Raw genomic sequence first — 14,059 nt, forward strand, 5'->3', positions numbered from 1 at the left:
GGTGTATGGAAATCCTTAAATATATCAACTTTACTCATTCTATTTTTTTTTTTAAGAGAGAATTCTATGATTTGGAAACCGAGACCAGACAAGTAATGAAAATCTTCAGTAGATGAGGGGTGAGAATGCCGCGCACCGCTCGTCACACGTATTTACTTATTTATTCTGTATGCAATTCTTTTACCAAAAAAACCTAATAATGATACATTGATTTTATGCAGCGCAGGCGGAGTGTGCGGAATTGTGCAATGGAATGTAAAACTGATAGCTTCGGTCTCTGGCTTCTCCCCGGAATATTCTGTTTCATATCGTTCTGACTGCAGTTCTTTAACTGTTTAACACCCAGCGGTATAATATTCTGTCTCTACGTGGGGTTGGGAATTCCTAAATGTCAATATTACATAAATGTATCATCAGGCGTGGTCACCATCCAAGCCAGTCATACATGTCTCTAATGTTGACCAGATTTGCAAAAAATTTTATCCAACTGTCCCCTGATAACTTCCCTTGGAAGGCAAAATAGGGTCTTTGTTTTTATATGGGTAACTGAGTTCCAAGGTTTGTTGCAGCCCCATATCCCTCCTCTCCCCTTGGCAATAGACATGAAAGCTTAGCCGCTGGATTAATTCTAGTTAGCAGTGCAGTTATACGGGCGAGCTCCGAACAAAAAAATAATGGAGTTCTGATTCCTGTATCTTGCGGTCGGGGGGTGTCTGGATTTCGCTTGGGAATTGTGAGGTTTGCACCCCATATGCTTACCTCTAGGACTCACACCCATTTTGATATAATGAAGGAGGCGCAGCATTGAGTCAATTTTGTGAACCCGCCCCATCACAGTTTCTTCCACCAAGTTGTGCAATGAACTGCCCTTTTTAAAGAGTTTTTTTTTTAAAGTTTGCCAACAGTATATGTTACAAAACTGTGCTTTAATCACCATCCCCAGGTCTAACTCAAAGTTTCCATTGCTGCTCCTGGTGTCTGTTGTTGAACGTTTACAGCGCTGCAGACAATCATTTGGCTCACTGATTGGCAGCAGTGCTGTCAACAGACACCTAGAACAGTGGAGAAGGCGCAGCGCTGGACCCATGGAGGATGACAGATTGGAAACAGATTTTTCCAAAGGTGGGAGCCAGTCTACCAGGGATAGAAAGAGGACAAAGCGTCAAATGCATCCCCTTAATTGTCAAGGTCAAACTTTATAGATTCAATTAAAAATTAAAAAAAATTTAAAAAATCATGCATTTGAGCTGCGATTGATTTAAGGATGACCCTGCTCCGGTGCCACACAACTATGGCGCTCGCTCGTTTGGCTGACGGAGCTGAGTTTATTCTGCTATCCAGCGCCTGACACCATAAAGCTTTATGGATTCCTCTGCTTCATTACAAGAGAAAGGTCCCAGCCGTTCTGTTTAACCTTTGCTTCGATGGGCAGGATGTAGAGGATGCCCAGTAGACTCGCACACCGGAGGCGCAGACAGTTAGACGTCCTCTTTATAGATTTATAAATGCGCTGCAAGGGAAGAAGACATTGACGATTCCCCTCGTTTTCATTCTCCGGCTAATGATGATAGAAAGCTTCAATCCATCTCCAGATCCGGAGCTTCAAACGGAGACGCGTTGCCTTTACCCCTTATTACGGGACTGAGAAATCATCCGCTGCGGATGTGCTTTTTATTACACACTTCCTCACTTTCGTGCTGGCTGCCATTGTTGTTCCAGCAGGAGATGGAAAGAGAAGAGGAGAACATGGATTCCCAATGTCCTGCGGTTCTTACCAGATCTTTCTCACCTTTGGCTTCCTTAGTAGATAATACTGGAGGTCTGCCAGCGCCTTCTCCCCTGGCGTTACATTTGATGACCACTTTTTTTGTGTGTGGGGATTTCCGTATCTGCTATATATGTTTTTTTAAAAAAAGGTATGAACCGGGATATAAACTGGTATGCATGCAGCGTGTAAGCGCATGTTCACACTGGCCACCGAACAGAATAACACCAAAGACACAATGATTGAATACCGAAAATAATATAGGGTACTTAGCATGTGTTTTGATTAAAAATAAAAAAATGCAAAAGCCGTCCCACCACTTCACGGTGACCCAAAATGGGACGGTCCTATCTCTAATATTAAAACCCTTACCATTTGTCAAGTGACATGCATGTGGATAAGGACTGAGCCAAATTAATGGACACTGATTGCATTATGTGCATATAGAGGTGTTCCCTGCTGACCATAGGCACGGGATCACTACAGCCATACATGGGCCACATCGGTGAGGGTAGGGAGGTCAGTACATGACCAGTGCGGCCTGTGACTGGCTGCAGCAATCACATGTGTGTGGTCCAGACGTCATCACTGCAGGACAGTCCACAAAAATTCGACAGGACCACTGTGGTGGCATTTGACTGGTAGGGATTTACTAGATGTTTGTTAATTGTTTTGTTATGTTATTGTTCTCTAGGCTCTGTAGCCATTCAAACAACCTCATCATCTCAGTGACTGTGGGGATCTCTGATATAAAGATATAGAATAAACCAGCACCAAGTGTGGGATCCAAGAACGAGATGGTGTTCTCCAGTGAGGTGGGCAAGCCACACACTGATATCTCGGTAGAACATCTGCCTTTGTAAGCCCCTGTGGCTTATTTGCCAACTCTCCCAGAAAAAAAGGGGAGACCTTTTGAACTTCTTCAGAACCTTCTGGGAAATGACACTCTCAACGTTTTTTTATTGACCAAGCTTGTACGTCCAGAGGTGTGTTCAAGGGGGGAAATTAAAAACGAGATGGTGTTCTCCAGTAGGATGGACATCCATTGTGTGCATACACATGCGGGTATCTCGGTAGAACATCTGCCTTTTGTAAGCTCCTGTGGCATATTTGCCAACTCTCCGAGATAAAAAGGGGAGACCTTCTGAACTCCTTCAGACCCTGCAAAAAAGCCTTCTAGGAAGTGACACTCCCAATTTTTTTTATTGACCAAGCTTGTACATCCAGATGCATGTTCAGGATTTTCCTGTTGGAGAGGAGATGTGGCTATGCAAAAAAAAAAAAAACTTTTAAAATATGTGCCCTATTCAATGGTAGCTTTCAAAACTCAAGGATTTTGTAATTTCATAAAAAAAAGTAGTATGTAGAATGTTTAAATTATTGAGTAGATTTTTTTTTTACTGTTGAAATTAATGGGATCCATTAAATAATGAATACAGTTGCAAGTTAATAGTACATGAAATTCTAGAAAAAAAAAAAACAGTAGGAACTTCTGATCCTGCAAGATGTGATGGAATAGCGGAGGGATGACTTCATGGATGTCGTGTGATTCATCAATATCCTCTTGTAAAAGACTGCACAAGACGCCGAGGACGGCGGTCATGAATCTGGCAAAGACAGGACAGAAGACATAATAGTGAGAAGAATTACCGTAATTGCTGGACTGATAATTAAACACACAGGAGAGCGCCATACAGCAGAGCTGTGGATCAGTGTTCAGCACTTGTAGCTCCGTAAAATTCGAGTGTATCCAAAGTACCCAAGTGTATGTAGCCTACGGATATCCGAAGAGGGGCAGTCAGAGTCTCTGTTTGGTACTTCAAGTAAAAGTTTACTTTCCAAGGGGGTAAACAGATCAAGTAAGTCTACTATTATGGTGCGCAATGGCAGTGGTCTTAAAGCGGGCCTGTCACCAGGTCAGAAGTGTCAAGTTTTGGCCCATACTTTATCCCCACTGCTGTACTAAGTTTTTCATTTTTTTGTTTTTGGTTTTTTTTTAATCCACTATATGGTTTCAGAGAGATGGGCCTCTTTTATTTACTGCTAATTTTCAGGATTTTTAGTAAGGGTGTGTGGCTCACAGGATCCTCTGGGGCGTGTCTTTAGGCTGTCCTGCATAATTACTCTTCAAGTGCCGCCCTCCTGGTTCAAACAAACCATAAAAATAGCATTAAAGAGAGCCATATCTCTGGATTTTAAAGGAAACAACAAGTGGAATACCCACAAAACACTGCTGCCATATTCCCTGGACAGATTTATTCTGTTTGTGTGGTATTATTTTTTTTTTGGTATTTTTCCCTCATTTTGAACACTGTGACTATATGTGAGCAAGGTTCGGGATGAGCCGAAACATTGTTAGTTTTGAAAAGTCACAGTTGAATAAATCCTGAGACGTCATAATTCATGGAAATGAATACATTTCAGTTTTTTGTTTTTTTTTTGCATTATACACAATCATATTTGACTAAAAATTTCTATTGGATGCAATAAATTTTGTCCCAGGGATAAGCTTATGAGAGTGCTGTATATTATTGACTTTCTGGGATATTAGGAAGTGTCACGGAGTGTCTAACTTAATTTTCATGATCTTTACTAAAGGGGCGTGGCTTATCAGATCCTCTAGGGCGTGTCTTTAGGCTGTTTTGAATTATTACCCTTTGAGCGCTGCCCTCCTGCTAAAAACCATAAATATTAGCATGAAACTAAAAAGCCCATATCTCTGGAACGATATAGAGGATTTAAAAGAAACAAAAAGTGGAATACTGAGGGGAACAGCGGGAATAAAATGAGCACAAAAACTGGCCAATTTTGAACTGTTGTCGAGCCATCTTTTTAATGGTGACCGGAGGTTTTTTTATATTATTGCCATAAACTACATTATACTTGCGGGTTTTTTTTTTTTTTTATAAAGGCATTGGCCTAAAGAAGTCAGACAAATTCTCCACCTATTAATATATAGGCCACTCCCCCAAATCTTCCTCGATCATGAGACAAGGACTAAGACATGGACAGTTCTGATATTCTACACGGCTCTAAATCTCTACTATTCTGGTTTGGAGTCTGTGACTCCGCTCTCGGCAGCATTGCCTTCTCTACCTGCCTATATAGGGGAGCCATCATGTATGAGTATAGCCTACAAGTCCCCTCTTTTCTGGAGTCCCCATGACAGTAGGAACCTCTGGGTGGGTTACATGCTCAACGTCCTTCTATAATATTCCCGTTATAGACATGCTGTGGTTAATTAGCGTAAAGAACTCCACTCCGCCAGCTTATTTACAACACGGATAAAATGTCTGCCTCGTCAATTGACCCTGACTAAGCGTTCAGAGCGATGCGGGGCCATAAATGCAAACAGCCCGTAGTTTACATAAAGATGGCGTTGTTTATGCGTCTATTACACAAGGTTACGTCCAGAGCTCGGGGAAGGGGTTTAGTATTTTGAAATTAACTTTTAATAAAAATCCGTTTTTATGCTGCGCTCTCGGAAAGCTTACCGACTGTGAAATGTGTGCACTTTTTAAAAAAAAAAAAAAAATTTTTCGACTCCACCACAAATTTGCTCCTGCCGAAAATAAAGGATTAACGAACGTCAGATGATCGTGTCACTTGTTGGCGATTTTTATGAGGAATGAGCGAGACAAGTGGCTAAAGAATAGACTCCAGAAATATGAACGGGATAGAGCAACGGTAAAGTGGGTGTTAACCGGAATTCTCACCCATTGGCTTTGGTTCATAAAATTTATGATAAAACCTTGCAATGAATTCTCCACCTGTCTCGTGTAGATAGTGACTGAATCCTGTTATTCTCTAATTACTAAGAGTTTTTTTTTTTTTATTTAATGACAAAGTATTCAAATATGAAAATTACCAGCCATATCTCTAATCGCTTCTCTTACCGTAGTGGCTGTTGGGGATTTGGCTGGGGGAGTCCACGTTTGACTCTGCAGTGACATTTTCAGTGACATCAATGCATATTGCCGATGAGCCAGCTTCCCATAGAGAAGGCACAGAGGGTTTATTTCTGTCTGTCGTCTTGATCGCTGTATAGATAGCGCTGCTCTGCTACGCTGCCAGGAGGCTCCATTTCCACTGTAACTAGGGCTAATATTCCAGCCTTAGTTGCAGGAGAAATCAGTGAAAAACAGAACTGTGTTTTGTTTATTTTCTCATGAAAAAGTTTATATGGAAATAGCTTAAGCCCCATGTATGAAGAAGAAAAAAAAGATGGAAAATGATTTGAATATCTGCCTGAGAAAAAAGTTTAACAGCTCTTTAAACCACATGAATGAAAACGCTCGAAAATCCTGTTTGTTAGGCAGTCCCTCCATGTTTTGCGGCTGTCTAACAGCCATGCGACATGCAGCCGCGGGGACTCGAACATATTCAAGCACGCCGAAGACACTCCGTTGGCACTCGAGCATGCTCAGATAACTCCTTATCCCAGCACGTTCGCTCATCACTAATAGGGACATCTCCCACAGTCACTTCTTCTAAGAGATGTGCTTAGCAGTAAAATTGGCGGTACCCTTGATTTATCCAGGCACCCCAAAATAGTGTTAGCGAGCGCCAGATATCATACTTATTCTGCATCTAGATTGTAGACTCAACATGTAAATTGGCAAAATAAATATAATGTGACGTTCTCAGATCCCTTGGGGAACACACGGAACAGATAAGGGAGGCGGTAACAACTTTCATGTTCACTAAGGCAAAACACAGGCCCGTCTCAGATGTTGATTAGATGTGCTTTTGTGGCGATGATGTTTTCTAAGCTTCACGCGTAAACACAAAGAAAACTATTAATCACCGTTTGATCATTCTGAGATCTCAGACATCTTCATAGACAGGTAGCAAATGCTTTGGAATTTTATTCCCAGTTTAATTTTATTTTTTTTTATTATTTTTGTGCAAATTGCTATTGGAGAACTGTGATTTTTTTATATGGCTATTCGCAGTCTATCCAAACGTGGTCTTAGCGTGATATTGAGTAGCTGTTGGAAAGCATGTGTAGATATCGGGCAGGTGCTGGCATATTAGTGGGCCAGGGTCAGACCTCAACTACTCCTGGATCCTTCCTTCCATCTGTGTTCCCTACAGGAATGGTGGAATTGTGTTAGGAGCTGCCGTAAATGTTTAGTTGGCTGTGTTCTTCATAGGCCCTGCACTCATACAAAGCAAAGGGGTCCTCTTCCTAAAAATAAAGCATCTGAAAATAGCTGAACCTTCTCAGTCCCCAGATAGCCAGTGGCTTTGTTCAAGGTGACCACCACTATGCCAGGACCTTCATTTGGTATGGTTCTCCATGTATAAAGAGTAGTAGATTTACACAACTTCACCCAATGTTCTCCAGCTAGAACAAAGCCAGGAGACTCCATAATGCTTGGGCTAAATATGCGCATACAGTACAATTCATCCAGGCCCCCCATCATTCATGAAGCTTCGATGAGGTGGAATTGATGCAGGTGGCTTGGTCTCAAATGGGACACTCGGAGCGTCACAGATAACCAGCTGACAATCTTTATTCACAAGACCAACTTTAGCCGGTTATCTGCACCTTCCGAGTGTCCCATTTGAGGGTTAGCCAGCCACAACTTTCCCACCACATTGAATCTTCTCCCAGTAACGTTGGACACAACCGACTGAGGATTTAGGACACTGGTAGAGTTTCCATCAAGCTCGCAACATTTTTAATGCTTCTATTGGGAGTTGTAGCGACAGTAGAACCTCTTAAGGTGAGACTTTTTACTACTTATTTTTTTTTTTTTTTCCTGACGATGCTACCCTATAAGCGCCCTTTTGTCTGGTCCACATGTTTTTTGAAATCCCATTATTCAGAGGGCTTCCACTTGTTTCAGTACATTGTTATGACGGTGCTACGGTCACTAATCTTTTAGCAAATTACTGATTGAGAAATAGTAAATGTAATAATTTAATTCTTTTTTTTTTTTTTTTTTTGTTCCAGGTTGAAGCAATTCTTATAAACATTTTTGGAGGAATAGTAAACTGTGCCATTATCGCCAATGGGATAACCAAAGCATGCCGAGAGCTGGAGCTCAAAGTGCCTCTGGTGGTCAGACTAGAAGGTAATAGCACAGTATATTCTCTTGGGTTGCAGTATGTTCATGTTGTTGCTGTTGTTGTTGCTGCTGCTGTACCTGTTGTTGTTGCTGCTGCTGCTGTTCCTGTTGTTGTTGCTGCTGCTGTTCCTGTTGTTGTTGCTGCTGTTTGTCGTTGCTGCTGGAAATTTCTATTTTAAGAATTGGATTACTTTTGAGATGCATTCATAAAAAAAGCTAATAAAACCTACAAGAGAAAAAGTGAGCAAAAACTCTGCTGTAGAAAAAGCTAAGTTGTGCCATAGAATCCTGCACTATATACTTGTGTCCATAGTGTCTTTTGGATCAGTTGATTTTAATGGGTTAAGATTGGCTAGCCATAAATTATTAAAGGGGGACTGTGTCTGGGTCCTACATCGATAGCTAGAACAATCTTGAGCTGTGAACTTGGTACCACTATTTTAGTCATTAGCAAGAGTCCTAGTAATCAAGTATTTTAAGGGTAATTACCAATAAACGAAGTGATCCCCTATCTTGCAAGGGAAGGTGGTGCACATGTTCGGCTTCTGCTCCATTCATTGTAGGACTGCCGAGCACAACACTGAGCTTTTTCCGTCCATCCTATCAACAATCAATGGATCGGTGGCCCAGCATGTGCACCTCTGCTCCATTCAGGACGGGGTTGTAGGGCCATGTTCTTGAGATCACTGTGTTCAGATCTGCAGGTATCAGAAATGTATTCCCTACCCTATGGATACAGGATAACTTAATTTTTTTGAGAATAACCCTTTAAATGCCTAATCAGTGGGATTCCTTCTAATAACTAAAATAGAAGTTCTCTTTGCAGGAATCCAAGCGATCAGGTATTTAAAGGGTTAGTCTCCAAAAATTAAGTTCTTCCCTAACCACACACAGATCACTGCAGGTCTGACCACTGGGAACTACAGCGATTCTGAGAATGAGGCTCAGCAGCCCCGTCCTAAATGGCGCGCAGAGGTAGGTACATGTGCTCGGCCTCCGTTTTAATTCATTGTCTTTGGAACTGATGGAAGGTAGCACTGTGTTCAGCAGTCCCATAGACAATGAATTAGCAATTCCTCTGAATCCCAGTCAGGATCATACTTATCTCATTGCAAATGTTCCTATAGTCTGAAAAACTGAAAAAAAAAAATCTAGTATGATGAGTTCTGTACAAATTGGCAGAATAGTAGTGATTATGGAATAATGTCCCAAGAAAGAATGTGAACAGGAGTAAAAGCTCGCTGTATCAATCTTTTTTTTTTTTTTTTTTTTTTTGCAAAGTGTAATATAAATTATTTTGTATGAAAATGTTTTCTATCTCGTAACGAAAATCTTATTGTTCGACTTTCACAATAACTTATAAAAAGTGTTTAGTTCGCCTCATGAGCTGCAACGCACACGATTACCATGGACATCGACTGTATGCAGCTGCCCTGTTGCTAATGTCCTTTATCAAATTTCTTTTAGATTTTTTATATATATTTTTTTACATTTTTAGAAATTGCGATTTTAGAATAGTTCCATTAATAGTTCCATTTAAAAAAAAAAAAAATTAGGTAAAAGGATGTTGAGGTTTTTTTTGTTTCTTCACCTGTCATTTGCACCGCAAATACCGTCATGCAGAAGTTCGGCTCTTAGAGTAAATTCTTTTCAATTTATCCCCGTCACAGCAAAGAGGAACGTGTCCTTCTTTTCAACATCCCAAAGGCAAATGTGTGTCTAGATTTCATATGTTTCTGTTTCTTTTTTTGTAAGATATAAAAAAGAAAGTGAGAGAGAAATGAACTCTGCAGCCTATTAAGGCTCCTCTAAACATTAGTAATTTTCACCCGCAAACGCCATGTTTAAGAAGACCGTTAATTTGCTGTCACCGAGCTATCAAAATATGTCAGGAAAACAGAGCGCATAATTATTCCTCCAAAGCTTTCCCTAAGTGTATGAATTCTGCGAGATGAAAGCGAATCTCCGGCGTCTTTCCACTAATCACTACAGGAGTCTTGGTAAATATACTGCCTTCACGATTTTCATCCATCCATCAATGGGAGATAAGGATGAGGGACCTTTCAGGAACTGCTCAACAACTATCATCATACTCCTCACCTACATGGGAAGAGGTCCTTGTTGTCCTTATCTTTGTCCTCCTTGTCCTTGTGCTTGACCCTCTTGTCCTCCCTGTCCTCCTTGCCCTTCCTGTCCTCCTTGCCCTCCCTGTCCTCCTTGCCCTCCCTGTCCTCCTTGCCCTCCCTGTCCTCCTTGCCCTCCCTGTCCTCCTTGCCCTCCCTGTCCTCCTTGCCCTCCCTGTCCTCCTTGCCCTCCCTGTCCTCCTTGCCCTCCCTGTCCTCCTTGCCCTCGCATTCAGATATACAATTCCTGCCGTCTGAATTAAGCTCCAACTCCTGTCAATCAGCTAGTCTGTGGCATTGCTCTTGGAAACGGAGGGGCAAATGACAGCCGTTCCTTTTCCCCTTATTACAAAAAAGAATGACTCCCATTTCGAAAAGTGAAGTCCTATTCCATCACTTTTGATCAGGGAGGATCTGACTTCCAAGACCTCCACATTCCTGAGAGAGAAGTGGATACAGTGCTGGTGGAGTGGTGCATCTGTTTCTACGTTTTTTCCCGCACAGCAGCGCACTGGGCCACCTGGTTGGAGCTGCAGCCGGCCACATTCACTTCCTCAATATTATCAGAACTGCTTGGGTCCTTAAGTTGGATCCCCAACATTATTAAAAGGGTTGCTTTGCATTACAAAATATAGGTTGTTTCTGGTTATGTCCCATTTAATTTAGCGGACCATACACATACTTGCGGACAGGTGTGGTGCTGTTTTTGGAAGAAAGCAGTCATTTATTTTTTTTAAACCTGGACAACTTTAAGTGATGGTATCCTACTATCCTAGCGACATCACTTTATAAGATGGGAAACCGTAGTACCTAAAATAATTCGAGGTGTATCGGTACACTCCACGCGCTCTGACACACCCCTAGTGCACTCTCAGGCTAATTTGCATGCCGTTTGCTTGATTTCCCATCGTTGGCACATCTGATTACTACAAGACAGGTATCATTTTTATTGCTGTTTCACTTCCTATAAATCCGTATCACTAGTTCTAGTATTATTTGTGGTCATAATATAGGTAATTACTTTTGGTCAGTGTGGGTCCGACCACTGGGACCTGCATCGATGATCAGACCGGGCCACTTTAATTCCCGTTAGTACGGAGTAGCAGAGTGCATGCTTGACCGCCGCTCTATTTTTTTCCCATGAGGCTGCTTAGGTCGGCACTCCTCTTTTTCCCCGTGCTGCCTATCGACGTTGGTCCCAGTGGTCGGACCCAAACTGATCAAGAAATGATCTGCTATCTTGTAGATAAGTGATGCCTTTTTTTATCCTGTACAACACCTTTAAATCCGTCCCGCTTCTCCGTTAGTCAAGATTTGGCAATGAATCTTATGACCAAAGTGTTCCCGATGAGCAGAGCCCCCCAATAAGTATTGATCCACACAGTCTGCACTACTTATTCCAGTCCCGTGTGTTTGTTTTCTTGCTCTCAGGTTGTTGCTGTTATTAGATATGAAAAGTAAAAAAAAAAAAAATGAGGATGGATATCTCTGAAACGAGCAGCAATCACAATGTATAGGCGGTTGTTGATGCACACGCTGTCTGCGCCAGGAAATGCTAATTCACAATGACAAGTGCAGCCTAAGCAATGCTGATGGCAGGCAAAAGTTTAGCCGAAAATTCCAAAATAACTCAGAATCTTGCCGACGATGCAAAACTTATTCAGTAAATTCAGGTATTGATATTATAAATGTTCTCCCAAGCCTCGCCGGCTCCAGTTACGAGGAGCTTATCAGGTGTTTAGTTACTTTGTGTTACATGCACATGAGAAATTTTTATACCATAACGATATGAAGGTGGATATATCATTATATCCTTTAAATATAGAGAAAATGCAAAACAATAACAAAACATAAAAAAAGCACAGTATTATATAGCTATCTATATAGAAAGTCTCTTTGGATAATTCCTTTTTGTTGCCTTGTGATCAGCTTTGGTACCCTTGTATCCTGTTGGTAGGACCCTCAGCATGAGTATATAGACAACACATTAGGAGCTTACAGCTGCCACTTTCTGTGAGGTAACACGTCTCGCTGCCTGTTTGTTTTATCACAGGAGTGAGTGTTTCAGCCTTGTCACCAGTCCTGTGAGCTCATCATAAATCAAGTCAGTGATGTGTGAGATCAGCGGCCACCAGAGCTCCTACATCACTGTCTTGCTTTATGATCAGCTCAGAGGACTGGCGACATGGCAGAAACACTCATTCCTTTGATAAAACAAACAAGCAGATTATTGTGTTACCTCACAGAAAGCAGCAGGTACGAGCGCCTGCCGTGTCGTCTACATGCTCTTTTATGCTTCCATCCCTGGTATGTGCCAATCATGAACTGGAGCAGCTTTACACGGTTGAACACCATAAATAAGACAGAACATTACAGGGGGGTACAGTTATAAAATTTGAGCACAGGAACATTTTTTTTTTAATACATCTAGCTGTGGAACTTGTTATTCCAAGATCTATTGATTGAAATGTACATTGTTCATTGGAAAACCCTTTTAAGCATCTGCAAGCTGTTTGTAATGCACACATGTGCGGATTCCCCCTTGTAGCCGCTCTACAGTTCGATTATTACTGATCCTGAACTTGGAACCCCATTAGATAAACTCTTGTTTGAATATCAAAATCAATTCTCCCAAGTTTGCAGACCGTGAAAATTGGTGTAATGTGCTTAATCTAGGCATGAACCATGTACAGTAGGGTCATAATTAGCATATAGCCTGGAAAACACAATGTGGAGTTTATTACTTTGGCTTTGTGCAGAAACTCTTCGATTTAAAACTGATCTGTTAACAGAATTCACAATGCAAACTGTATACCTGACCAGATGATGCTGTTGTGCTTACTATGAAAATCCATGTCAGCATTTTATGAGTCTAGCTGAAGTGAGATACTCCTGAGTCCAAATGTATTTCGTCTTCATCCGTGCGTCCAGTATGAAACACCAGCAGGAGCTATGAGGAGGCACATTGAGGAGCTGTCAGTTATGAAAGATGGGTGGAGAATAAGCAGTAACAAAGAGGACATTGATTAGTTGTCACTGAGGCTGGAGACTCAGTAGCAGAGAGGACACCAAGGAGTTGTCACTCAGGCTGGGAGGCTGAAGACTCAGCAGCAGAGAGCTGTCACTCAGACCAGGAGGCTAAAGACTCGGCAGCATAGAGGAGGACACTGAGGAGCTGTCACTCAGGCTGGGAGGCTGAAGACTCAGTAGCAGAGAGGAGGACACTGAGGAGCTGTCACTCATCCTGGGAGGCTGAAGACTCAGTAGCAGAGAGGGCGACACTGAGGAGGAGTTGTCACTCAGACCAGGAGGCTGAAGACTCGGCAGCATAGAGGAGGACATGGAGGAGCTGTCACTCAGGCTGGGAGGCTGAAGACTCAGTAGCAGAGAGGAGGACACTGAGGAGCGGTCACTCAGGCTTGGAGGCTGAAGACTCAGCAGCAGAGAGGAGGAAATGGAGGAGCTGTCACTCAGGCTAGGTGAGTGGAGATTCAGCAGTAGGATGACACTGAAGAGCTGTCAATTAGGAAAGAAGGGTGCTGATTCATCAAGAAGAAGTGCTCAGAGCTGTCAGTTAAGCAAAGTGGGAACAGATTCAGCAGCAGCAGAGAGGACACTGAGGAGCTGTCATTCAGGCTAGGTGGGTGCAGGTTCAGCAGCAGTGGGGAGGAGAGACGCTGAGGAGCTGTCATTCAGGCTAGGTGGGTGGAGGTTCAGCAGCAGTGGGGAGGAGAGACGCTGAGGAGCTGTCACTCATGATAAGTGGGTGGAGATTCAGCAGCAGAGAGGACACTGAGGAGCTGTCACTCGGGTTAGGTGGGTGGAGATTCAGCAGCAGAGAGGACACTGAGGAGCTGTCACTCGGGTTAGGTGGGTGGAGATTCAGCAGCAGAGAGGACACTGAGGAGCTGTCACTCAGACTAGGTGGATGGAGATTCAGCAGCAGGGAGGAGGGACACTGAGAAGCTGTCGATTAGGATAGGAGGGTGCAGATTCATCAATAAGGAGGTTCGGGAGCTTTGAGGAGCTGTCAGTTATACAAAGTGTGGGCAGATTCATCAGCAGCAAAGAGGACACTGAGGAAATGTCGCTCA

The 14,059-nt window shown here is 42.5% G+C and overlaps 1 protein-coding gene across 2 annotated transcripts in view; it reads left to right on the top strand.

Moving 5' to 3' along the window:
• SUCLG2 (succinate-CoA ligase GDP-forming subunit beta) overlaps positions 1 to 14,059 on the top strand; it is a 198,582-nt gene that overhangs the window by 167,302 nt on the left and 17,221 nt on the right. The window contains exons 10-11 of one of the 2 annotated variants that reach the window (XR_012231124.1): positions 57 to 119; positions 7,728 to 7,848. Coding sequence is in view for 1 of the 2 variants with exons in the window: in XM_073569743.1 (XP_073425844.1) it covers positions 7,728 to 7,848 (121 nt within the window). In the remaining variant the exon portion in view is untranslated. The remainder of the gene's footprint in view (positions 1 to 56; positions 120 to 7,727; positions 7,849 to 14,059) is intronic. The other variant, XM_073569743.1, reaches the window with a different exon arrangement.

This window comes from Dendrobates tinctorius, unplaced genomic scaffold (genome assembly GCF_039654945.1).
Source record: "Dendrobates tinctorius isolate UK_male_01 unplaced genomic scaffold, ASM3965494v1 ptg000027l, whole genome shotgun sequence".
Taxonomy (NCBI): Eukaryota; Metazoa; Chordata; class Amphibia; order Anura; family Dendrobatidae; genus Dendrobates; species Dendrobates tinctorius.